Below are 26,209 nucleotides of genomic sequence, written 5' to 3' on the forward strand. Positions count from 1 at the left end.
TTTCAGATAGGAGGGGGACCAAACATCCAGAGGACCAAGGCCAAGAGGTAGGAAGAGGGGATGGGGAAATAGGAAGAGCGGAGATATCCCATGTACAAGGGCCTAGTAATCTCAATGAATGTGGATGTTCCATGCCATAAACAGGAACTAAGATCAACAATATCAACAAGAAAGAAACGGGCAAAGGAGAGCTAGAGGATGAGAGACGGAAGGAGAAGGGGGTTATAAAAACAAGCTGTGTTACATACGTGTACCAACTCCTCAAAATGATTGTAAAATGCATATATGCAAATATAAAATCAGAATGTGTCTTATACTGGACAGTTTTAAGGATGCTGAGGGCGGAGAACAGAACTTGGCACAAAACGAGCCTTACGCAGGAGTCAGTGATGGCTAATGGTGTCTGGTTTTGGCAAATAAGATAACACCTGGTACCTTCAGGAAGGCGGCCCTCTGCTGAGCTCACTGCCATAAAGACTTGGTAGGGCATCTCATGGCCGTCAGCGTACTGGCAGCGGAGCAGAGGCACTGCGGCGGGTGAGTCAGGGGACTCACCAGGAACCTGGCAAGAGAAGACCTCTCTACCTGTGTCTGGTCCTAGCAGACCTAAGCCTTGCTTTCTGGCTTGTGGCATCAAGAAGAAAATGAGGGCCAGTCTGGCTGTGTTTAACACCTGGGCTCACAGCAAACCCACACTAAACTCTGCAATCCCAGTGCTTCAATTTTCAAAAACAATGTCTTGGATACTGAACCAGAACATGCTGCGGATGTGCCGTTCTTCCAACTTTCCGACACCAGCCACGCGATCAATCAGGCGTCCCAGGGGGCACTGGCTCTTTAAACTGCTTTCCTGCAACCCACTCCGGATACAAAGGAAGCCCCGAAGCCAGAAAGTAGTGGGCGAGCGTGGAAAGAGCGAGTACAGGGAGGGAGCGCAGCAGGTGCAGCTGGGAGGGCCCGATTACCGCCCTCAGCTCTAACCCTAGCCGGCTTCCTTGGGGCGGCAGCGTGCGCCCGGCAGATTAGGACTGGGTGACTCAGCAGCCCGCGCTGTGCCTCTAGAGAAGCCGAAGCGGACACTGAGGGACGTTTGAGAGATCCACAGGAGGGCCTCAGATTCGCGTCCTCCCACGGGGCAGGGCTCGGGTTACCCGACGCGAAGCACCCTCTCCTCCTAGGCCCGACAATGGGCGTTGGGGCGGTAACTCCGACCCCGGCTCCCACAGCCGAAGCTACTTTCGGCGACCTGGAGGCGGGGCCGTGGGCGGGGCCTACGGTAGCTGCGTTCAGCGGTCGGGAGGCGGGGCCGTGGGCGGGCCTGATGCGATCACGTGTGTACACAGGGCCCGGGCGGCGTGCGCGCCGTGAGCCCCGCCGCCTCCTCGGAGCCCCGCGCTGCCCGCAGTGGCCGCCGCCCAGCGAGCCGGTGAGTGGGGCCGGGGCCTGGGGCCTGGGCCGGGTCGGTCGAGCAAACTCTGGTTTCGGTGGTCGAGGAGCGAGCGCAGAGTTATGTTCTGCTGGCCGGTGCCCGCCCCCCGTAGCGCGTACTGGAGGGGAGGGCTGCCGGGCGAGCCGAGCTCCAGCTGGGGGACGGGCGCGAGGTCACCGACCTGCGGACCCGCAGCCAGGTCTCCTGCCCACGGAGGCGCTCGGCCCGGCCCCTCACATGGCCGGCGGGAACCTATCGAGTCCTCCGTCCTCCTGGGGACCGTGGTTATCGTTTTCGTCCCTGTAATAAGATTTTTGGTGTTGGAACTGTCTACATGGAGATAGCCAGTCTGGTGTCAGTTGTCCTGGACAATTGATAGGGCGCAGAAAGGTTCCTTCAATGCCTCAGTGAGAAGCTCAAAACACCCACTATACAAACAGATACCCAGAATTAAGTTAATAGTGTAAAGGAGGTAAATCACTTCCCTAAACTAGGCATTTGGAGATTCCTGATGTAACTAATCATGGTGATTCATCTGTGCTGCACATGCTAATCTGAGAATAATTTTATATTTGCTGCCCAGTGCAGCATTTGTCACCTTTCATTTCCTTATCTGTGGAGAGGTACTTATTTGAGATGTCCATTTCACTTTAAACAATCAGTTGACACCTCCTTTTTTTCCCCTTTATCTTGAACATCGAGCAGAGGTATTCAGTAACAGAGCCGCAACAAGCTTACTTTAAAAACTTCTGCAAATTTGTATGAATAAAGCTGTTCTGATCGCGTTCCCAGGCTACTCATGCATGATAGCGGCCAGATGCTCTATCATCCTAACTGGGACACTGCTATGAGTGCAAAGGGGCACTATGAATAATTATACTGAATGTAGGGTCACATTATTGGGTCATGACCTCCTGTGTAGCTCCTTAAAGAATTACTGTTACATCCACTTCTCCAAACCAGAACTTCTGGTATCTTACTAAGTGAAAAAGTCCTCTAAAGATAATTAACTTTTAGAAAAAGCTTGTATATGCTAAATGCTTACAGCGCCAGTTCAGTCAGCTTATTGCCTGGGGGCACATATGTGTGTGGGGATGGATGTGTGTGTGACCCTGAACACAGACTCAAGGCAGAGCTGACTTGGTGCCCCTTTGCACTCATAGCAGTGTTCCCATAACTCATGAGACCCTAGCAGGTTGACGGAAGAGGAAAAAGTAAGGTACATCCACTTACATTTGCAGTAATGTGAGTACATACAGAATGTTAGGTTTCGTGTACCCTTTACATCTATCTAACAATAGATAAATGATGTGCTTTCAGAGTTTGGCTGGGGAAACATGCTTGTGTGATTCACAGGTGGGGGGCACACTCCTCCCTGGGGAGGCTGCCTCCATCACAGCGTTTAGACTATCACTTGAGAGTCTTGAAATAGTAACTGTCACTGGACCTTTAATGAACCATACCCATTCAGTCATATCCATCAGGGCTATGCCTTTGGGGAGTGGGAGACAACCAGAGCATGTTGCTTTCTTTAGAAGGTGCTTCCCAGTTACTCTCCATCCTTGCTAGCTCCTCATTCCCCTAAGGCTCAAGCAGGCTGTCTGTCCACTTTTCCACTTGTCTGACTGCATAACTTTAGGCTGTAGCTGTCCAAGGGGCCTCACAGGCCAAGTGTCCTAAAATACCATGCAGCAACCAAAGAGCTGAGGGGGTACTCAGTTCGGAAAGGGTGCGTTTTCTCTTCGCTTGTGGTGCTAAAGTGAGATGATGCTGAAGGAGCAGAATTCAATCCCTTGGGAGTGGGTCCAGGAGCCTCCACAAACAAAGCAGAGAGAGGGACAGAGTGAGATGGGGAAGATGTCCTGCTCAACCCGATGGTCCACCCTGGGGCCCTTCCTTACATGCCAAGGAAGCATGGCCAGGAGTTTCCCCATTTTAATTAGAACCAGAGCAAACCAAGCAAGCAACTGTTGCTATTAGACCAAATGTGACAAGTAAAAATAACCACCGGGGTGCGATAAGATCTGTGGCTCTGAGCACTTCCCTGCAGGTAAGACCACGCCTAGTTAAGAGCTGGGGTGGTGGGGAGCCAAGATGGGGTGCCACGCCTGCCCAGGAACTGAAATGGAGACTTTATCTGGACCATCAGTCTGGCCCTTGAATTTCTGAGCAGTCTTTTTTGTTTCTGTTTTTCCCTGGGCTGTTGTACGTGGAAAGGGTATTAGCCTCAAACCAAGTTAGTCAGAGAACACAAAAGTCCCAGTAATGAGTACTTCATGAACAAAAGAATGTGTCCTATCTTCCTCCAGGGAAACAAAGCTCAGGCCCCCACAGTGCCCTGCTCGCTCCTGGCAGAGGAGTTCCGAGAGTCAGTCACTTAGACTCAGCCCCCCACCAGCTCCTGCTTTTCCAAAGAGAGCATGCACTTTGTTTATGCATCGCAGCCAGGTTGCCTGGTTCACTCTCCCTCTCGGGTTGCTCTGCAGTTAGAACTATAAAAAGCAAAAGGCTACAAAAATCAAAGCCAGCCATCTACATAATGAAGCTTTCTTATCACACCCTAGGGAGGCACTGTGTTTGTGATAGGAATCAGTGTGCCCAAGCTCTCCATACTAAAAACCTATGACAACAGCAGCTTTCTCTGAGCGTCTGGCTGTAAGAGCTGGATGTTAATTGTCACCAAGACCTCTGCTCATTACTACAAAAGGAAACCAAAAACAAAACCCAAACAGGAGTCATTTTCAAAGCACTTTGTTCCAGAACATTCACCTGGAATCGAGCATCTCATGGTGGAGAGCAGGTCTTTTTCCAACAGAAGCAATCCACAGGCTTCTCAGTAAGGAGGCCCCTCAGCAGGGATGCTGTGCTTGCTGCCAACACTGTCCCCACCATCTCTCTCAGGATGCAAGGGCCTGGGCCTTCTAACCTCTTTCCACAGAAATCTTATTTCTCAGATGTTAAGGGTAAGTCATCTGTCCTGGAACAAGAGCAGGTACCCCACCTGGTCTGCCACCCTATCCACTCTGTAATGACATCCTTAGTCAGGTCTCGGGGGGCACAGTACAGGGCAGCCCCCAGGCTCTGTGTGGGTGGGAGAGATGCACGTGGTCTCAGTCCAGCATGATCCCCTGGGTGCAGGTGGCGACTGTTCAGGGAGGGGCTCCCAAGGGTGCTAGTGCCCCAAATGAAACACCACAGGTGGGCTGAATAGGGTCTTGAGGGAACAGGGAAACGAGACCAGGCATCCTGGATGGGACCCACATGTGCAGACAACAATGAGAAAGGATGTGGGGCCCTGAGTAAGAGGTCAGAATTTTCCATGAACAGAGGCAAGAAAGTGAAATACTGAGAGACTCTAGCTCAGCAACCTGGCAGTGGGAGGGCTCCTCTGCTGTGTTGTGTTCTGCTAGCTCTGCTTGCTCCAAGCACTTGTCCCCACTACCGCTGTCACTCAGGCAGTCCTTTCCAGGGGCTGTTCCCTGAGCCACTACTCAATTCTGCCCTGTCCATTCTGTTGCTTACAGACATTCACTATTAACAGGCTGGTTTACACCGTCTGGGCTCCTTTAAATAAGGTTTAGGAGTAAAGATGCAGTACCTCACTCTGAAATGCGCTAACAGCTACCCTGCACGTGGCCCCATGTCCTCGTCAACCTTGAAGGGTGAGCGGGGCCACTGCAGCGTGTTCTCAGAGCTCCAAAGGAGCAGGCAGTGTCAGCTGTGCAGAGCAGCCCACACAGACCTGCCAACCCACTCCGTGGCACAGGGCCTCAAGATGTTTAAGCTACAAGAGGAAAGAACTAAGACCCGTGAAGCACGCTCTCCTTCCCAGTTCCACATTCCTTGGAAAGCAGTGAACACAAGCCAGAGAAGCAAATGTTTACGCTGTAGTTTAATGCTAGAGAAACACCAGGAAGGCCGTGACGTTTGCAGAGCCTCTGCCTTCTGACAGTGTATTTGGCTGGTGTGAGCTAGGTCCCCAAAATAAAGTCTGGAGGTTCTTTCCTCTTACGCGTGCCCTGGCACTGCACCTCCCCAACAGAACTTAACACGTGGCTTGTCACTTGGGTTCATGTGCTGTCATCTCTGCCCTCCCCTCCAGTTTCCTCTCTACATGTGCCAGTTAACAGATTCTCAGTGAAAGGAAACAGACCAGCTTCCTCTGCCTCTAATGATAAGTGGGTGGGGGTGATGCTGAAGATCTGGGACCCAGTTATCCTACCATCAAAGTCCAGCATGGGCTTGGCTTAGCAAGTGCCAGGCACTCTTCTGGGTTTACAAAAACTGATGTATCTACTCTTTCTAACAATCACATGAGGATTTTCCTACACTTGGGGGAACTCAGCACAGAGATAGTAGCTACCTGCCCACCCAGAGTCACACATCTGGTAAACAGAAAGACTGTATGCAACTCCTGGCAGCCTGGCTCCTGAGCCTGAATTCCCAAGCACTTCCTTCATGGAGAAGTTGGGGATGTGGAGTTTCTCTAAGGTCTGGATACTGGTTCTGCTGCCCAGTTCAGTTCTCTGCAGACCACAGGACACAGCTTTCATACAGCAGCACCATTTATTCCAGTCAACCATGTTCTGACTCCCTGTAGCGTGAGATGTAGGGCTAGGGTCTGAGAGTATGAAAGGTAGTTTAGGACTAGCATTGTCTTGTTTTAAGCACCCTGTTCAGAAGCCCCTAGCTTTCTGCGTGTGAAGCCCTGTCCAGGGACATCAGTGCTCAGCACCTGTCCCTCCCATTGCATCAGCCTGGCCCCCTGCCAGTAGTGAAGGAGAGCTGCATCATGCTGCTTGTACCTGCTACCCAGGACCTCCAGATCCTGCAAACTAGCCAGTGTGAGGACTCAGTGTCAGGACAGGTGCTGAAGGGTGGGGTTGTGTAGTGGGGTCTCATTCTACAGGCTGCCATTGCCCCCAGGCTTGCCTTGCTCTGACCAGGGACTCCTTGGCTGGCAAACTTGGTAGCACAGAGTATAGTGGCCAGGTGCCTCAGGGCTGTTGGGCGATGACCTCTGGGGAGGGATGCTCAAGGGGCTTGTGGCTAGAAATTAGGAAGAAACCCTAGATCCCAAGTATGTGCTCAGGGCCCATAAGAGAGCAGGAAACCACCTGACTTGGGGTGGGCACTTCCATGCTTTCTAAGTCTGCAAGGACAGTGGCTGCTCAGGTCAGCAGGAGGGTTCTGCTCCCACAGAGGACCTTTTCCTGGTGGTTCTTTTGCTCCAAAGCAGTACAGATGAGGGGAGGGCGAAAGGAAGCTGAGACAAAGTCCACTGGTGAGGACTTCCTTGGGGCCAGGGCAGGTGCATCTTCCTGTGAGGTAACTGGAGCTTTTGGGGTTGTGTGGGCAGGTGGTTCTGCCTTCACTCAGGAGTACATATGATGCAAGCAGCTGTCCAGCAGAGAGATAGACACCCACTGAAGATCCAGAATTTGGGGTTGTGCAGACTCCTAAAGGACAGTGCTCCCTGGGGCCTTCCAGTGCACCTCAGAATGAAAACAACCACCTGTGCACCCACTGGCTGCTGATCATCCCACAAGTGATAATTAGGCCCGGCCCCACCACGTTAAGAGGCAGCTGCCTTCTTACTCCTACTGGGCTCCAGAAGGACAAGAAACAGGCTGGCCTGAGGTCACCCCAAAGCCAGCAGAGAGGCCTGGACAGAATGCACAGAGCCACAGTGGGTTGGTTCTGCCCTGGTAACTCTTCTGACCATAAAATTCTAGCCTTGGCATCCCAGCCAAGCTGTCCTGTACTGGGAGAGGGGATGGCTCTGTGCCCACTGTGATTCCTTGAAGGGTTCATTTGTACAGCACTCCTGCCAGTGCCCCAGCACCCTCCCATCATACATGACGAAAAGCCTGACCATGATGAGGAGGGTGGGCTCACATAGGCACCACAGCCTTGATCCCCTGGCTTCCTTTCTAACCCCAGCTCTGTGACACATTTGTGTACAGCTCCCCCCTCTAACTTGCTGAGAGACAGAGGGGACGCCGTGAGTAGAGTGGGCTGAGGGCTCAGCTGCTCACAAGCCAGCCCAGTGGGAATCACACTGCTGATCAGGGTTCACAGCTGGCTTGGACGGGCAGTATCCCCTTTCTGCTTTAGCATGCTCAGCCTTTGCACCCCTCCTCTCTGTCCTCTGCTGGTCCTGAACCCACAACTTTGACACTTTACACAGGATGCATCACTGCCATGGGAGGGAGTGAGCAGATGCAAAACCAGCCATGACCTTGTGGCTTCATGGATGTAATTAAAAGACAGAGAAAAAGGGCATATAAGTCACATTATATCATTAATAAATTCTTTTAAAGGGAAAACACTGAAGTGACTGTGATTACAACCATCTTGGTAGCCAGAGGCCCTCATGTGGCCCAAAGTCACCCATTCCTGGCCAGGCTGGGTGAGGCAGCCTTGGCCTGGGAAGCCCACCTGCCCTGCCGGGTGTACTTACACCTGGGGACCAGGCTGACCTGCCACCGCCTGGCACATTGCAAGGCAAGGAAGTGACCTTGAGGCCCCCTTGGCCAGGATCCTGAGGCAGTCTCCCCCAGTGATTGGAGAGTTGGGGCTGTGTGTGTCCTTGCAATCGCCTTCCGGGGACGTTGCACCTGGGGTCAGGGCAAAACTGTGGACTATGTTCCTGGTCACTGTGGAGCTGGAAGCTGGCTGGAAAGCTGCCTAGGAGGTGGTCAGGCCCAAAGCAGGGCAGGCGGGGGAGGTCAGGAGAAACCCAGGGCTTTGCCAAGGTGAGCTGAATGTGGTCAGCAGGGGCTTCTGCTGCCAGGGGGAGGGAGTCATGGGAAAGGGGCACTGGGGGTCAGGACCTGGCCTGAGAGGTACCCTTATGTTGAGGGGCGTGGGTGAGAATGAGCCTGGCAGGTCTTGTAGCAATAGTGGGGGAAGTTTCGGGGTGGGAGAGGCCAGTGATGAGAGCGGAAGGAAGGTGACCAAACCAGCCAGCGTGAGGAGGAACATGCTTGGCAGGAGAGCCCAGGGGAGGTGACAGATGGGGGTGGAGAGAGGGGGTGGTGGAGAGGGCCTTCCTGAAAATCTGGGCTTTCACCAGTTCCTCCAGGAGGATGCAGATGGGCAAAGGGGCTGGCAGGGGGTTAGGTGGGCAGTGCTTTGTGATTGGGGGCGGGTGGTTGTCCTAGGGATAAGGAATGTTTTCTTCTCTAATAGCAAGAGGCCTCCAGGGGTTCTGCTGATCTGGACCCCTCTAGCAGAAGGAGGGCAGCGGGGGAAGGGCCCCAGAAATTGGGTACTAATCTTGCCATCTGGTCGGCAGCTTCCCAAATGAAAATGGGTGGAACACAAGCGTGTGCCAGGAGTGTTGGCACCCTAGGCCTTGGCCCAGGCCAAGAGCAAAGGCCCATCATGGTTGAAGGATACCTTCTCTGTGCTCTTGTGTTGAAGGATACCTTCTCTGTGCTCTTGTGTCTGCATACTGAGGGACCTTCTGGAATCTTCCATCCTGATAAACTCGTTCAACTCAGACTTACCCATCATGTAGAGAGACTTGACCGGAAAAGAGTATGTTGAGGGGTTTCTCCTCTGCCTCCCAAACCCCTACTATCTGGTTCTGTGCTCGATTTGTCATGAAGAAAGTTTCCAGGAGGCCTGGCTGACTGGAAGGACTGCCCAGCCCAGGTCCTGAGGCTGAAGCTGGAGGGTGGGAACCGAGCCATTGTTCCCCACCTACAGGATGTCCCTCTTCCTCAAACAGCCAAGGGAACAGGAAGGAGGAGGACCACAGGGGAACTGGAACCATGAAGCAGGGAGGGAGAGGGAGGTCCTGCAGCTCTGCCTGCACAGGGCCCATTCCCCACCCACAGCCCGTGCAGCTAGGATGAGCACAGGGCCTGGGCCATCAGATCCCACTGGTTGCAGGGGCTCGTTGCAGAGGCTCAGAGCAGGACAGGACTCCTCTCAGCCAGGGCTCCCAGGAACAAAAGGATAATGGGAAGAAGCAGGTCACTCATTGCCCTGTGATGAGGTGAGGCAACAACACTTCCTGACTGGATTCAATGAGCTCCAGCAGCCACTGCTCCCCACCCCCAACACACACAGGCATGCGGGTCCTGTGGCTGTGGGCCACTCCTGCAGGTGAGAGTGCCATAAACCCTCACAGGATGCCCAGGTTCCCCTCTGCTTCTCACCATGACTGCAGAGCTGCTTCTCCACCCTCCACATCCCATCTCAACTTTGTGGGTATCCCTGTGGTGGGCGGCAGCAGCCTTCAGGGCCACTTGCCCACGTGGTTACTTTGCTCCCAAGATCTCCAGGTTATGCATTAGCTCCCTGGAGGTAACACCAGAACGAAAAGCAAAGCATGTCATTTTCAAGTAGACTGAAAGTGAATGAAAATGGGTACTATCTGGCTTGTGATCTTTGTGTAAAACAAAAGTTATATAAGAAAACTATACATAGAAGCTAAGTCCAGCTTATGAAATAAAGTTTATAAATCCTTCACCATGTATAGCTGCCAGTAAATAAAAGTGAGAGCCACGGCCCCCTCTGCTGTGTGCCCCGGCTGGCATAAACACACGAACTTCCTTCAGCAGTGCTCTTGCAGACCCAGGGGGAGGCCACCCTCGCACGTGAGAGCCAGGAATCTAAGCAGAGCCGCTCCACGTGACACTTCCAGGAAGGCTCTTCCTGCTCTACTTCTGGCAGTGGGAGTCAGCAGGCCAGGCAGATGCAGTCTCCACTCCGATGCAGAGGGTGCAGTGCAGCATGGACCTTGCTGATATCCACCCTCCTGAGGCTGCTCCCGGTCCCCGTGCACACTGCACAGGCAGAGGATGCCTGGCAATGCGTGTGAAGGCTGCAGGAACACCTCTCTCCCTGGTCCTGGATTTTGATTCCAAGTCTGGCCTGTGCCTTGGCGGTGCCTTCAAAGGGCTGCTGTCTCTGAGTCTGACATCAGGGTGGCCAGGACCTCTCTGGTCTGACTTCTGACTGGATTCACTGAGCCCCAGCAGCCACAGCTTAGTTTCCACAAACGTCTGTTTAGTCTGTTTCCTCAGGGGAGCAAGAACTTGTAACTGATCTCCTCAGCCATTCTGAGTAGCAGGACCCCGAGTCTGTGCCAGACCTACCCCCACTCCCTACAGGACATGCTGCGAGCCGGATATACACAGGAGGGACTGAGGGGAAATACCACCGCTGCCTCGATGTAAACCAGCCAGCCCCCAGGAGCCTGGACATTTACCAAGCCAAGCGTGAGAGGATGTGAACACGCTTGATCTGGGAGCACCAGCCCATCCAAGCATGACCTCTCATTTCTTGAAACCGGCTGTAAACGGTGGTAGGGAGGGGCCGCTGTGCTGCCAAGGGAGGCAGGAGCCACGTGAGTAATTTGCTGGAGGAAAACAAGTGCGGCGTCTCCTGGCACGAGCCTGTAGCAGCGTCACACACATGCCCACACCCACGCTTTTCAGCTGCAGTGGATGGGGGTCGTGGGCTTCCAGAGGCACAGGACAGTCCCTCTGCAGGGGTGCCTTGGCTCTGCCATGCGGCCCATGGACAGCGTCTGCAGTCCACGGCCTCACAGAATGTGGGATGTGAGGTAAAGGTAAGAGCCAATGGCTGACGCTGCTGGGCACAAGGGTGGCCAGGAGAGCAACCACTATAGGCAGGAGGGAGCTCTGATGACCTGCCACCAACAGGAGTGCTTTCAGGACAGATGACAGGGATATGGAGCAAGGACAGAGTGAGCCAGGCCCCTGACCACATCTGTTGGATGGATGTGCCTCACTTGTAAGGTCCCTGGAGGACTTGGTGTCCATCACAGTGTGTGGCCCTTTTGTGTGTGGCCCTTGTAGCTGCTATCACAGAGGAGGGAAGGAGATCTGAAATGGGAATGCGTGGGAACACCTCAAACAGCGTAGGCCCTAGATGCCACAGGAGGCTGGGCCAGAAAATCCTGGATGCCACAGGGGGTGCTGGGCCAGCAGGGCTTGGGCCGTGGGTTGATGGCCTGTGAGAACAGGACACTCTTGCATGCAGACATAGCTTATTAACACCCACTCACAGTGGCCACAGAATGTGTTGTGAGACTTGTGGCCCATGAGGTCTGGTGGATGGTAGAAGGATTGAGTCCCCACAACCTGGGCTCCTGCTCAGTTCAGTGTCCACCAAAGCCGTGCAGCTCGGGAGACAGGAGCCTGGGGACTAACACACCTGAGAGACAGTATTTAATCACAGATGCTGGCTGCAGGCATTCTGTGGCCAGGATTTGGGGAGACTTAGAACAGGAGAAACAGAAAGGACCAGCCACTGGGCTGGTCCAGGGACCATAGATGATGCCTCAAGAGATAATGGTTTGGGAATGGATCAGAGGTACCCACACCTTTGACACCCCTGCTGCCCCTACCCCATGCGGCTCACTGGTCATGGCTGGGGCTGGTCAGGATGGCTGAGTAGAAGGGTTGGCAGGGTCCTAGTTGGAGTGTAGTTGCTTAGTTCAGGACTTACATGCTCAAAGAGAATGGGGAGAACAAGGTTGCCCTGTGCCCAGTGGGGCTAGCTCTTGGCACCTTACTGCTGTTTGACATCCTGTCTCAGCTGTGGGGACCACACACAGGCGCTGCACTATGCTCCAGGCCTGGTGTCCCTCCCATATGCACCTGAGAATTGCAGCCTGGAGTCTAGCCCAACGCCTGCCAGAATTGGGGTGTGAGGGTGACCAAAGCTGCCACTGAAGATGGGCCTAGGGGCAGTGTCTTCAGTGCTGTGGGACTTCACAATGTTGTCTGCACCTGGGGTGAGGGGTGGCACCAGAGTACAGACTATTTTCTCCATCATAAACTTTGCTGTTTGTACCCTCACCCATGCTGCCGGCAGACGAGGGGTGGTGGGAGCCCCTGTCCCCCACTGCCGGGATCCTTTGTGGAGATGGGGACTGCAGAGCCTCCTCTGGTGAGGCCCTCAGCAGGGAGGACCAGAGCCAATCCCGATAGCCTGGCTTCCTTGCTTTGTCCCTGAGCTCTGGGAAACAGGACGGCTGCCTTTCTGTGCGTCTGCCTCAGACATTGTCTCCCATTCTGCGAGCAAGAGGTCTAGTTGGGTCAAAGTACATTTTAAATGTAAGAGTTTCCTGAAAAATGTCTGTTCTTTGTAGAGGAAGAATTCTTTAACTTAGGGCTCCACCTATCAGGTTCACATGTGGTTATTTCAAGATGTGCTGTGTCCCCAGGCAACCCAGGCTCAGTGTTGCCCTGGGGCTGACCATCATGCTGCCAGTGCAGGCAGACATGAGCACCAGTCACCCAGCAGGCTTTAGGAACCATGGTGTTAGGCTGTATAGGCTGGGGAGAGCAGCTCACTTGCCCTGTGCTGGCATGATAGGAGTTCTAAGACCACAGGGTGCACTGGGCTCCCTCTCAGGATCCGGCACGCACCTTCTCCAGAGAAGCAACTTTTCTGGGGTGGGCCGGGATCCCACACAGCCCAGCTCAGTGCCAGCTGCTTTTCCAGGTCCACCTGTGGGCCAGAGCTTATGCTGCATGTGCACATGTGATGCTCCCACCTGTCAAGTGCTTCTTTCTTGCTTCTATTCAGCAGGTGTCCAGACAGGTACACATATCTGTATCCCACCAGGTAACACTCTGTGTTGTGCCCTTCCCCCAGCCAGCTCCCAGTAGGTGCTCAGTATTTATTGGTGGCAATAGCCCACCAGCTGACAGTGGGGGCCCCGCAGCACTGCCAGGTGCCTGGAGTCAGGTGGGTTCTGTCCCTGTAGAGCCCCCCAGTGCCAAAAGGTGGCAGCAGTTCTCTGCTGCTAGATTCACGATGCAGGGAAGGGTATGGCATGCTCCTTGGGCAGATTCTGTGGTAGTGTCAGAAGTGAACTGTCCAGGACTTGACTTCCTGAGGAAGTGGGATCCCAGAGCCTGACCATGGCCATAAGTGTCATAGTAGCCTTACTTGGGACCTTGTACAGTTTCCAAGGGGTTGGTGGTGCCCAGCAAGGGGCCAAGGAATGGCTGACTTTGTCCCTTCTCTCCACAGAGCCGTGGAGCCTGGGTGAGGCCGCCATGTGGAGCTGTGGTCTGCTCAACGGCACAACACAGGATGAGGAGCAGCTGTGCCAGGACCTGCGCCTAGGGCTCTGGGTCCTCTCTCTGCTCTACCTGGTGGCTGGCGTCCCCGTCGGCCTGGGCTACAACATATTGCTCGTGCTAGTGAACTTGAGCAGCAAGAGCAGTATGACCATGCCAGATGTGTACTTTGTGAACATGGCCGTGGCAGGCCTAGTGCTCAGCGCCCTGGCTCCTGTGCACCTCCTGGGGCCACCCCACACCAGGTGGGCACTGTGGAGCCTCAGCAGCGAGGCACATGTGACACTGCTGATCCTGTTCAATGTGGCCTCCCTGGTGACCATGTACTCCACTGCCCTGCTCAGCCTTGACTACTACATTGAGAGGGCCCTACCACGCACCTACATGGCCAGTGTGTATAACACGCGACACGTGTGTGGCTTTGTCTGGGGTGGGGCGCTGCTCACCAGCTTTTCCTCCTTGCTCTTCTACATCTGCAGCCATGTGTCCTCCCGGGTTGCCGAGTGTGCCAAGATGCAGAACACGGAGGCTGCTGATGCCATCCTGGTGCTCATTGGGTATGTGGTGCCAGGCCTGGCTGTGTTGTATGCCCTGGCACTCATCTCTCGGATCCGAAAAGAGGACACGCCCTTGGACCAGGACATGGGGAGGCTAGACCCCTGGGTGCACAGGCTATTGGTGGCCACTGTGTGCACACAGTTCGGGCTCTGGACACCTCACTACCTGAGCCTCCTGGGGCACACGGTGCTCGTCTCGCGGGGGAAGCCAATAGACGGGCACTACCTGGGGATCCTGTACTTTGCTAAGGATTTGTCCAAGTTCTTGGCCTTCTCCAGTAGCTCTGTGACACCACTGCTCTACCGCCACATCAACAGAAACTTCCCTAGCAAACTCCGGCGACTGATAAAGAAAATGAACTGTGGGCTCCAGCATTGCTCCCCGGATCCCTCGGGGGTCCAGCCAGTGATGGCAGAGGCCTAAGGAGAGTGCCGGCTGGCAGTGACCATGCTGGGGGCCTCATTGCCCCTCTCTGGCCGCATGTCCTGGGGGATGAGCTGGCCACAAGGAAAACCAAGTTCAACTGGATACATAGCACTTTGTTACCCGGACGCTTGGCGCTTTCTTCCCAGAGACGCACTGCTACAAGAATTGCACAAGGGGTATTTTCTTGAGGTTTTCTATGTTTTCCCCAAAAAAGGCTCATTTTAGGTAGGCCATGTTGGGAAAGCACAGGCCTGTTGTGCGAGGGACAGGCTGCCTCTTACCACCCCACCCTCTATGGGAGATGGGGCGTCTCTGCTGAAGACATCTCCCGGTCCATGTCTTCATAGCGAACTGACCTTCAGCCTCCTCGACACCAGGCTTTTGGAATGAAGTGATAAAATTTAAAGCCAGTATTTATACTTTGTATTGCCATAGTACTTGATTCCCCTTTTTTGTTTTATAGAGCTGTTTGACAGAAAAATGACAAGTATTAAGATGAAGGAAACAGTACAAAGAAGGCAGTATTACTGCCAACTGGCAGCCTACATTGAGGATGGCATATGGTGGGGTACACAGTCATGGGGTCATGGTGGCCCGTGTGCCGGCTTTTAACAGTTGTAACTGGAACACAGCAGGTCCTCACCCACCATGTGTCCTTGCCCCACTGACAGCACCAGCTCATTTCCTTCCGTACAGACCTGTCCCTCTAAACCCCTTCCCCAGAGGGCACATGAAACTAAAGAATACACATGAGCTCAAGAAGGAGGGATTCCTAACTTACTACCTAAGCGAAGGGCCTTCCTAGGGCACTCATATCAGAGGCATGGGAGGGAGGAGAGGATGGTGTGAAGCTGGTTCCTCAAGGTGTCTGGAGCCTGGCATCCATGGTAAGGAGGCGGCCTGCGGGGCCTGTTCTGTGTGCAGCCACACGTGGGTGTCAGCAGTGGGTCAGCACAAGTGAGGCACCCATCTGCTGCCTCAGCCCTGCTACTTTTACCAACCCTCATCTCTCTGCACCACCCATGTCCTCCACTCCCGTTCTTTAGGATTTAATTATAGGCCCACAATTGCAAATCCCCAGTTGTGAACCCCAGAAAAGTCTATAAGCTTTGGGGGTGACTTTTTCCCAAGTGACCACCAGAAGTGATGTGAGGCACCTCCAGCATGTTGCCCTCTGTTTCTGTAGCAAGGCTGCTGTGATGGGGTACTGCCCAGGCCTGGTGTCTCTAACATGACGTGCAGGCCTGCGGCTGGCTTCTGAACACACCTGCCTGGTGCTGTGCAGTGTGACCCTGCCTTTTGGCCTGTTTATGATTGGTGCCTTGAACTCTGGTCCTAGTCTCTTGGGAAATTCAACCATGAGTTACTTGCTTTAGTTGTATTTATTGTACACAAACCATGTCTCCTCAAATTGTGATGTGCTTGAGTTACTTTGCTTTGTGAAGAATTATGAAAATACACTGGATGCCCTGGCTTTGGGTCCAATGTCTGCCCCTACCAGCTGTGATACACTTTGCAAGTTCCTTAGGGCCCAGTTCCTTATCCACAAACGATGGGGCTGAAGTGGAGAACTGTTCTCTGAGTTGCTTCTCACTGTGAAGTTTTTGTTTATTATGTCAGGGTCTTGTTCAAACCTTTAAGGCTGCAACCCTATCTTTCCCTCCCTTCTCAAGTGCAGAGTTTGAGGAGGGTCTACTGCTAACAGAAGTAGCCGCCAGGCTTCCTATCCCGATGGCTCTAGTTAAAACCTCAGTTTTGTTTGCTGAGGAAGTGATAACCCCAATCCTGCAGATTCCAGCCCAGCCCCACTCCACAGAGGGCAGCTGGTTGCTGCCTGCTTGTCTATAATTCTCTTAAGGGTGAACAGGCCCAGGCACCAAGATTAAGCCAAGGGCAGCCCAACTTTTCTAGTTAGTAGGGGAAACAGGCTCCAGATAGGGAGAGCTCTTTGTGGTGGTGGTGTCTTTGCTTAAAGTAAAAGACCATAGCTGGGTGTGGTGGTGCGTGTCTATAATCCTGGGGAGGTTGAGGCGGGAGGACTGTCATGAATTCAAGGCCAGCCCACGCTACACAGTGAGTTAAGGCCAGCCTGAACTACATAGGGAGACCCTGTCTCCAAAAAAAAAAAAAAAAAAAAAGACCCTTTTCCTGGATTATACTTTCTGTACCTTTTGCTCTATTAGAGCAAATAGCTCCTGGCAAGGGGTAGACCCCATGCTAGCACAGAGCAGAAGAGGTACAGGGTCTCTGCCCTCCTGGAATTCTTCCACCTAACTCGTCTTCCCCAATGCGAGGAGGCTGTGGGAATCACATGTCCCTTTCAGTTCCTCAGTGGCTTTGCGTGCAAACTGGTTAAGTCTTGGGGGACCCATGTGACTCACCCTCACCTGGCCAGAGGTACAGACCCAGTAAATGCCCGTAGTCTGGGTGGGTTGTCCTGATAAGGGCAGGCACTCAGCAGGCAGCCACCTGCAGTGCAGACCCCAGGTGGAAGCAAATCCCTTTCCCCCTGCACTGACTTTTATAGCAGCCCCCACATGTTCCTCACTGCACAGCCCTTGTCCTCGGACACCTGCTCTTGTGTGCTGTGCTGAACTTGGCCTGGAGGATCCTGTGTGCCTAGCTTATCTATTGCCCTCTAAAACATTTGATTCCCAGTTCTTCTGCCATGTTCCCAAGGAGAGAAAAAATGGAAAGCTCAAGCTTCTCGGAGAATAAGGAGCTCTCTGGCAAAAGCCCGAGGGGACCATGAGCTCATCAGTCCTTGTCTCTTCACATGAGCTGACTGTGCCAGGTCAAACTTTTTTGAAACTGTGTTTGAGGGCCACGAGTTTTTCACCAACTAGTGCTTGACTATTATTTAAAGCTAATCATCTTACTTTTATTAATCCACCAGAAAGCTTGCCCTGCTCCATTATTTAATATTCTAAAAAGTGAGTTTCATCTTGGATTTCCTTTACAAAGGTTATATGATTCACCGTAGGAAATTGGACCTATTGCTAATTGTGGCAGACATACCACAAAATCAACAAGCACTGTTCTTTTATAAAAAGCAATTGGCAAAGCATAAAGCAAGAATAAATTAAGAAGTTATACTGTTTGTTAAATTCTTGAATTTAAAACTGGTTGGAAATTGGGAGCCTTCTGACTTCTGTCCTGTGGTCTCTACCCCAGTGCTGTGCCTGTGGGCCTGAGGTTCTGTGAATCTGAAAAAGAAGAAACCGCTAGATGATCCCACACATTTTAAGACTATTAAGTTATTTAACACTAATTACCTAATTCTGGATTTGTAAAATGTGTCTTTCTACGGGTGTGTGATACATATCAGAAAACCAGCACAGGAAGTATTTTAAAATTGGTTATTTCCCCTCATAACATGAATGTCAAGGTTTTTACTTATTTCTCTATAGTTTGTCTTTATAGAAATTATATCAAACTAATAAACCAATAGCCATTCAGTTCTACATGTGCTCCTGTGGTTGCTTCAGGGTGATGGAGATGGCCCTGGCTGTCCCTCACATGAGGTGGCACATGGCAGGATGACCCCAGCTGCCCCACCTCTGTCCCCATGGACCCATGGTTTCACCTGCCTTGCACCTGCCCTGATCCTAGGGGTGCTCCTCAGCATCACAGAGCTCCCTGGGTTTCTGTGCCTTGCCAGGCTGAGCAGCTCCTCTCACAACTTGCCAGAGGCTTCCAACTGCCCATTCAATACAGTGCTCCTGTGCCCCAGTACTAACCCTGTGCTGGTGCTGGATGTGTCTGCGTGGCCATGTTGGGCCAGCACGTTCCATCTTCTGACTCTGCAGGCCCATACAGGTGGCCATGGGAGCCTGAGGAGGTAGCAGTTGTTTACCAGTGCCCCAGTCTCTGTGTGGCTGTCAAATCTCAAATTTTCTTTTTTTTTTGTACTGACCTGGTGCCATGTACCACACTCTTAGGACTGGGGTCTTCCCATGTGTGTGAATACCTGAATTACCTGTTGCCCAGGGACTCCTGACTCCAGTGGGGGCTCCTTGCTTGTCCACCCACTCCCCTCTGAGGGCATCCTGATCCTGGGTCTAAGGTCACTGAAACTGCTGTCACTCTACTTGGTCACAAAAAACCATGAAAGGCTGCACATGGTGGTGATGCATATCTGTAGTCCCAACTCTAGGGAAGCTGAGGCAGGAGTATCACTTGAGCTTGACGTTAGTGACTCGCTTGGGCAAAATCTCAAAAAAACCCATGAACTCAGTCCTGATGGTGCCAGTGAGGTGAGCCAGGAAGGGGACCCTTGGGCCATCAGGTGCAGAAGGTCAAGTCAGTGTCTTGACAGCAACATAGCCGGGCGTGGTGGCACACACCTGTAATCCCAGCACTTGGGAGGCTGAGGTAGGGGGATCGTTGTAAGTTTGAGAGAAGCCTGGGTTACCAAGTGAGCTCAAGGCCACCCTGAACTGCATAACGAGACCCTGTCTCAAAAAGACAAAAAGAATGCTTTATATTTGGGCTGGGGATATAGCTCAGTGGCATAAGCGCCTGCCTCGCAAGCACAAGGTCCTGACTTTGATTCCCGGTATCAAAAAAAGTAAAAAAAAAAAAAAAAAATTTGAAATTTGACAGCCACACAGAGACTGGGGCACTGGGGAAGGCAGGACCTCTGGAAGGAACCCAGGTTTATGCCAGTCCCCACCTGGGCTCTCTTCACTGTTCATGTCCCTAGGAAGTGGGGCTCACATCCCCTGTCTGCCTGATACCATCCTCCACTGCTGTTCGGGCTCCATGGTTCCTCAGCTGAGTCACAATTCATCTATCCCCTCTGTTGGGGTGGGCATTTCACTGTTTCCAACCTCAGGCTTTGTGGAAACCTGGTGTTGCCGCAGGTCCCCTCAGCAGCCTCTCTACCATGGCAGAAGACACTACCTCTGGGGGCCAGGACATTCTGGAATGAAGCTAATCACCTCCTGATGGGGCAGTGGTGATGTGGGTGCAGGTACCTGTCAGAACTCATGGATCTGGACACCAGAGATCTGTGCACTTGGCTGTGTGTGGATGAGATCTGGGTGCTTCAAGAGGAGCAACAGTGTGGTCTTCACCAACAGGGCCACTTGCACAGACAAGCAGCACCAGCAGACAAGATGCTGTGAAGAGTAAAGTGTTGTAGCTGCCGTTGGGTGCTGAGCAAAACTGTGTGATTCAGAGCTACACAGCGGGCTTGTTTTCAGAGCTCCATCCAGTAGCCGAGGGTGCTCAAGAGCAAGGGAGCAGCATGCTTCAGGTTACTCCCCCAAGCTCCCAGCCAGGGGATCTGCACAGCACCAACCCAGAAACCCACCATCGTGACAAGAATTCCCTGGGACACAAAAAAGGATTTACAAGAGGAAAGGCCTCTGATTTCTTTTCCTGCCCTTTCTTGTTTTTTTCTTGTACTGAAGACAGAACCCAGCACCATTCTACCACTGAGTTATATACTCCGATGACCCCTCACCCTTGTACTGGGGATTAAACCTAAAGCCATTTTTAATTTTTTTAAGACAGGGTCTCTCTAATTAAGTAGTTTGCTCAAGCTGGGCTTGAACTTGTGGTCCTCCTGCCTTGGCTTCTTGAATAGCTTATATTACGGGCATATGCCACAATGCCCAGTCTGATTTGTAAATAATTTTCAGCAGCAAGTTTTTAAGCATCAAGCTGGGCTCTTACCCCTTGTAGCTCCACCAGCCCTTCTTCCAAACAGAGTCACTGTCTCCCTGGAAGGCACCTGGGCCAAAAGGAGATAAGGCTGCAGGAAGGAAGGGAGAGGAGGTTAGCTCTCTGGTTGCCCTCATGCCTACTGGTCTTGGGGCAGGGATTCCCAGAGCCTTTCAGATCCTGGGCCTCACAGGCCCTAGTGGCCAGGCCCTTGGTGAGGAACACTCTGGTCCAGGGCCTGTGAGGAGGCTGAAGTGCCATCCCAACTCCCGGACTCCCGCCTAGCAGAAGCAAAGGCCTCACTTGTCCCGGGGTGAGGGCTCTGTCAGTCTGTGTACAGACTGAAGTGTGGGCAGCAAGGGCCATGGGACACCCATGTGACAGGTTCTCGCCTCTCTCAGGCAGAGTGGATACTGTTTGTCACACTTGTCATGGCCTTGGATGCTGCAGCAGAAACAAGGGCCACGGACAAGGCACTGCCACACACTTCCATGTAGTGTACTTGCTACTCTGGTGCCTCGAGTCCCTGCTGTATGACCCTGTAATCCTGCACCGAGAGAGGCTGAAGCAGCAGGATCACAAGTTCGAGTCTCAATGAGCCAATTTAACTGCAAGACCCTGTCTCCAAGTAAAAATTAAAAGAGCTGGTGATGTGACTCAGTGGTAGAGCATGCCTGGGTTCCATCTCCAGTACCACAAAAACAAACTGGGGGGCAGGAGGTGCCTTTTCTTCAGAGGCTCCTCCTAATTGTGAAGGAGGAGCCTGCGTTGTGTCTCCACAGAACCAGGAAGTTATACCTTGCCTCAATTATGAGGACAGCCAGCATCACATGTCTGGCATGATATGAAGCCATGTGGGAAGCATTACTTCTATGATCCTCAGCTACCTGTGTTGAGCAGACCCAGCCAAGGGCACTTAGTGGGAGGGATAGGTTCGCCCCTAGACCTAGCTACATGATGGCAGCCCATGGGATGAGGCCAGATCCATAGCAGTCAAGTCACAGGCCACCAGGACCCTGTGTGGTATGGAAGTGGGGACCAGAAGAACCTGTGCCACTGCACACAGTGAGGAAGATGAGATGGAGGGCTGAATAGTACTAGGTGAGAACAGCACTCAAAATACAGCTAGAAAGGAGGCAGGAAGTGGACATGGGTGTGCAGGAGATAGCCAAAGGGGGCAGAGGAAAAGGACCCTGGGTGGAGGAGCACTGGACACAGAGCCCAAGGGTTCTTGGCACAACCTGATATGCTAAGCTGGCCACACTGGCCTGCCAATTGCTGGACCACATTCCAGACTCTCTGTCTGCAGGGCTCCCAGACCCCTGCCTTATTTCTGGTTTCCACGCAGGTCTGTATCAGGAAGCCCTTGCTAACCACTGCTCTCCATGTGAGACTGTGAGTTGCGCACAATTATGAAGACACCTACCGGTCTGCAACACGGCAACTCCATAGTCTGTGAATGACCCCTTTACTGTTGCTGGGCTTGTCATACCAGTGAGGCCTGCAGGTCTGTCATTCCTTGTAGAGGTTTTAATGACAAATTTAATTTCACTAACTGTTACAGGACTGATCAAGCTTTCTGTCTCCTTTTGGGTCAGTCTTGCTGTTTGTTCTCTGTCCAGTATGAAGTAGTATGAAGTTGTCACACAGCCACCAGATGAGTACAAGAATCTTTGACCTATTTCATTCAAATTCTAATATAAACTAAATATCACCACTGACAGCCAGCCACATCCTAAGGCATTTTTGAGCAGGACCTGCCCCTCACACCCCTCCACTCTTCCATTCCCAGGATGGCCTGCTGTAAGCACCAGGTGTGCTGACCCTGTGCCATGGATACACAGAGCCCATGCCACACACACTTCGGACACATAGAGCCTACACCATAGACACGAATGGCCCATACTGCACGTACACTGAACCCATGCTGTGGACACACCAAGCTTGCACTACTGACATGTATAGCCTGCACCATAAATGCACAGAGCCCACACCACGAATACACACAGACCACACTACAGACACACCAAGCCTGGACCATGGACACGACACAGACACTGAACCCACACCACGGACATGTCATGGGGGTGGCCTTCCAGAGAGGGAAATGAGATTACCTCTTCACTACCCTTTCCCTCACTCCCCAAACACAGGCCTTCCATGTCCTTTCACTTCCTCACCTGTGTCCCTAAAGAATGATCTTCCCTATAACTACTGGGCATGGGTGTTGCCACCACTGCCCTTTTACAGGAGGAAGCCAAGGCCAAGGTGATGCTGCATCTGGCCTCATGCCTGACTCTTTGTTCCAGGCAGTGCCTGGACACAGGCTGGTTGGGCCGAGGCCAGGTGAGACAGAGTTGCACAAGGCATAGTTTAGATTCACCAGAGAGAGAGGGAATACCAAGAGAGGCCCCTCTAGGCAGCACACATGTTCCTGCTGCACCCGGACCATCCTGGCTACAAGGACAAGCAACTCATATTCATGGCCCTGGAGTCGAGGTGCCCATGGCCAGCAGCAGGACAGTCACAGAACAGAGTCCTCCTTGGCCCTGGGCAGGGAAACCAAGGTGCACATTCGTTTCTCAGCCTAACAGAAAAGCCATGGTCAGGCAGGGCCAGCAGCTTGTGGTCTCTCCAAAATCCTATGCAGGCAGGACAGCCACAGGGAAAGCCACTTTTGCTCTGCCAGAGCAACGACAAAGCCCCAGTGCTTGAGCTCATGAGACCAGAGGTGGGACAGCTCCTCTTGACCAGCCCCAGACCTCCCTAAAGCTTGTGGAACAACAAATACAAAAGCCAGCAGTGCCTTGGTGAGAGCTGTAACCTGTCTGGGATGGGGCCTCTCATGCCATTGCCTGTGGCCAGGATTCTTGCCCTGGGTCAGCTCTGTCCCAAGGCAGCCATGACACCAAGCACCTGCCCATCATGGGCCAGAGGATGGGCTCTGGCAGGGGACGCCCAGCAGAGGGTCCATCCATTTAACCAGGGTCCATCCACTCAGGTTGGTTTGGGCGGGACACCCACTTGGGAACAGGCAAGCGCGTGTCCCGCCCAAGCCAGGACAGGCCCCAGGGCTCTCCAACCTCAGTGTCCTGCCAAGACCTGTGGGAAGGCCCAGGAGGCAGCAAGGAATGGTGGGACCCAAATAAGCCAAGGGAGTGGGAACAGCAGGCCTCCTGACTCCAGAAGCCCACACATCTCAGTGTCTCCATCCTCCAACAGCACCACAGCCTTGTGCGCCTTCATGGGGAAGGGTGAGGCTTGGGACTCCAGCTTGCCAGGGGCCCACACACCGGGGGAATCAGGCTCATAGGGTGGGAGTCAGGGACCATTCTGCAGGTGACGCAGAATGGGGGTCTACAGACCTATTGAAAGCCACCAGAAAGGCCACAGCATGCAGCCACATGAGAAGATGTCAGGTCAAGTGTGAGAAATGCCAGGGGTAGCACTGTTATGATGCTTGGTGCCCAGTGGCTCTCTGGGGTTCTTGTTAGCCTTCAGGGCTTTGAGCTGAGTCTGCACCTTGCTAGTGCTCACAGTGGTGCACAACTGTAATCCTAGCTCTGCAGCAGGCTGTGGCAGCCTGAGGACTGCAGCTCTGAGACCAGCTGGGGAAAATCTGCAAGACCCTGGGGCTGGAGTGAGTTCAAAGCTGTGGGCAGTTTCTTTCTAAAAACCCAAGTTTCTCTGTACCACAGGCCGAGTCCATTAAGTAAGAGAAAACGTGACTCCTTTTCTAGCCTTTGGCTCTGGAAACAACAGCAGACTCTCAGCTTCTTCATTAAGGAAAGGTCGAAAGTGGCTCTATTTGGCAAAAATGGAGCTGGACAAGGTTTGTGGAGAGTCAGAAAATGTGCAGGGTGTTGCCAGGGCTGCCAGATAAGTTACTACTGCTAGGTTTTTCCCTACAGGGCAAAAGCAAGGGAAGAGTCTGATCTAGTAGAATCTAATTCGCATATCTCCAGAAGACATGTCTGGAGTGCGTGTGTGTGGAACCTGGCTTTGTTCGACTGTGGCAGGCAGTGTGGGCACCCAGATGTCCACTGTTCTACCCAGAGGGTGGAAGGAGCAGAGCAGGCTGAACTTTCCCAGGCGGCAGGGTCCCACAGGCAGCCTCTGAACAAGGCAGCTTTATGTTCAAGGGGTGTTCGCACTGTGGCTCCCGACATGCTGACATGCACTCTGCAGCCCAGAGATGCCCAACTGCACCATCAAACCTCCACGAAGACGCCCCCAAAGCCCTCCTCAGTGCCCTCCCTGGGTCTGTTAGCTGGCCTGAGACCTCACTGAGTGGTGGAAGCAGGCCTTGCCCAGTGCAGAATTTGCTCCTTTAGACGAGGCCCATGTGTGAGGAAGCCTCTGGAACTCCCAGAGGGAGGAGCTGGGCCAGCTGAGCTACTCAACAACTGCCTTCCCAACCCCTCTGCTGGCACTTACCTGCTTGGCTCTGGCTGACCAGGTGCCCTCAGGATTTCCTACTGGGCCACCTCAGCCCAGTGCAGGCAGAGCTCCATCAGGACCTGTTGGGAGCAACTGGCCAGAGGTAGGCAGAGAACCCATGGCAGCAGAGGAGCCAGGCAATGGTGAGCAGGGCCAGGCAGGGCACAGAGCTGCCATGGAGGGCCGGGTACCAGGAGGAGTCCACAAACAGACCTGCAGGACCCCATAGGGCAGAGCAGTGCAAGGCTGCTGCTCACTTTCCCTGCAACTTGTGAGCCCTGCAGCCCTGGCCCTGATCCCATGGGCCCTCCCCTGGGTCACTGCTGGATGCCACAGAAACAGGGAAGGTAGGACAGGCGCCTCCTCAGCTGCTGTGCACAACTCCCAAGACCAACACTCAGCGAAGGATAGAGACTATTAGGAACTAGAAGGCCATCAAATGCCCTATACTACCTCTCATCAGTTACAGCTGTGCCCTCCCTCAGTCGCTGCTACATGGCTGGCCCGCCTTACAACTGCTTTGAACTGAGGCAAGTCCCTGCTTGTGGGGACCCTCCTCCAAACCACCCACACAGGAAGTCCTAAGAGCCCCCTGTGGGAAACCCAAGATTTTTGACCTCAGTGCTTCTGGTGGCTTTTGGTGACACAGAGTCCACATCAATGGGATGACATCGGCTCCAGCCCACAGGGCGGCACTGCAGGACTCCATTCACATGTGCTGCCTGCCCAGTTCCCATGTAGTCCTCCTCAGCTTTGGGGAGGAGCTGCACACAGCAGTGGGGCAATTGGGGCAAAGGGTCCCTAGCAGGGCACCAAGGTCACCTTCAGACTGAGCTCTGAGCCATCCTGCCAGATGACCCCTCCTCTGTGCCCTAACTGGTCAGGATGTGAGAGAGCCTTTCTGGGGAAGGATGCTTGGAAAGTGGGCCTTGAAGACACATGAAGGTAGACATCTGTTCCTCAGAACAGCATGCAAAGATTTCTTGAGGCTGAGGAAGCTTGAGGAGGCCCAGTGCTTTGGCTGCTTGCATAGGAGGGCCTCCACTCCCCACATGAGGCACAGGATGCCAGATGATCCTTGGGCACTCCATGGCACATGAGGAGCAGGAGGAGCTCCATGTCTCCCAGAGGCATGTGCATGTATACATGTGTGTACACATGGGTGCACAAATGTTCACATGCATCTGTGTGTATATAAAAGACAAAGATAAACATGCTTTCTTTGGAAGACTCAAGAAAAGAAAAATGGAATTATATTTCATCCTTATCTTTCAAGGTTATTTTTCCCAATACCTAAGAGAGACTCAACTCTTGCAACTGGATGGCGTCAGGACTTTTGGGAACAATGGATGGCAAAGGGCTGGGGTCGGGGGAAGGACACAGGAAACACATAGCCAGCTTTCTATGCTGCCCTCTAAGACTGCTGGACCAGGATCAGAGGCTTGTGGCCTCTGCTGGTCCCATATGCCACCTAGATGTTACTCCAAGGCCCTTTCTGAGGCCTTGCCTACATAGTAATAGTCACAGTACTATGTCAACTACCCAACGTCACTGACAGTAAAATGCAGGAAGACGCTTGGAAAGCACTCAATAAACCAGAGTGCCGAGT

At 53.1% G+C, this 26,209-nt stretch overlaps 2 protein-coding genes and 1 long non-coding RNA gene across 6 annotated transcripts in view; 1 reads left to right on the forward strand and 2 right to left on the reverse strand.

Moving 5' to 3' along the window:
* Positions 1 to 26,209, reverse strand: part of LOC102015813 (chromosome unknown open reading frame, human C7orf50) — a 125,054-nt gene that overhangs the window by 32,070 nt on the left and 66,775 nt on the right. The window lies entirely within an intron of this gene.
* On the forward strand, positions 1,321 to 15,963 carry Gpr146 (G protein-coupled receptor 146). Of its 2 annotated transcripts, none has more exons than XM_005397797.2 (2): positions 1,321 to 1,426; positions 13,457 to 15,963. In XM_005397797.2, exon 2 carries the CDS (start codon positions 13,483 to 13,485, stop codon positions 14,485 to 14,487), a length of 1,005 nt encoding a protein of 334 aa, XP_005397854.1. In that variant the 5' UTR covers positions 1,321 to 1,426; positions 13,457 to 13,482; the 3' UTR covers positions 14,488 to 15,963. The 2 variants fall into 2 exon arrangements, with proteins under 2 accessions (XP_005397854.1, XP_005397855.1); XM_005397798.2 differs by lacking the exon at positions 1,321 to 1,426 and adding an exon at positions 9,907 to 11,018.
* On the reverse strand, positions 17,392 to 19,835 carry LOC102014986. The gene is made up of 2 exons (XR_263044.1): positions 19,470 to 19,835; positions 17,392 to 17,696 (listed from the first exon to the last, which is right to left on the reverse strand). It is a non-coding gene; the product is annotated as an uncharacterized LOC102014986 (long non-coding RNA).

This window comes from Chinchilla lanigera, unplaced genomic scaffold, assembly GCF_000276665.1.
Source record: "Chinchilla lanigera isolate Chin_1 unplaced genomic scaffold, ChiLan1.0 scaffold00059, whole genome shotgun sequence".
NCBI classification, from domain to species: domain Eukaryota; kingdom Metazoa; phylum Chordata; class Mammalia; order Rodentia; family Chinchillidae; genus Chinchilla; species Chinchilla lanigera.

Coding starts and splice junctions, on each gene's coding strand:
- Gpr146 (XM_005397797.2), top strand. CDS start 13,483: ATGTGGAGCTGTGGTCTGCTCAACGGCACAACACAGGATGAGGAGCAG.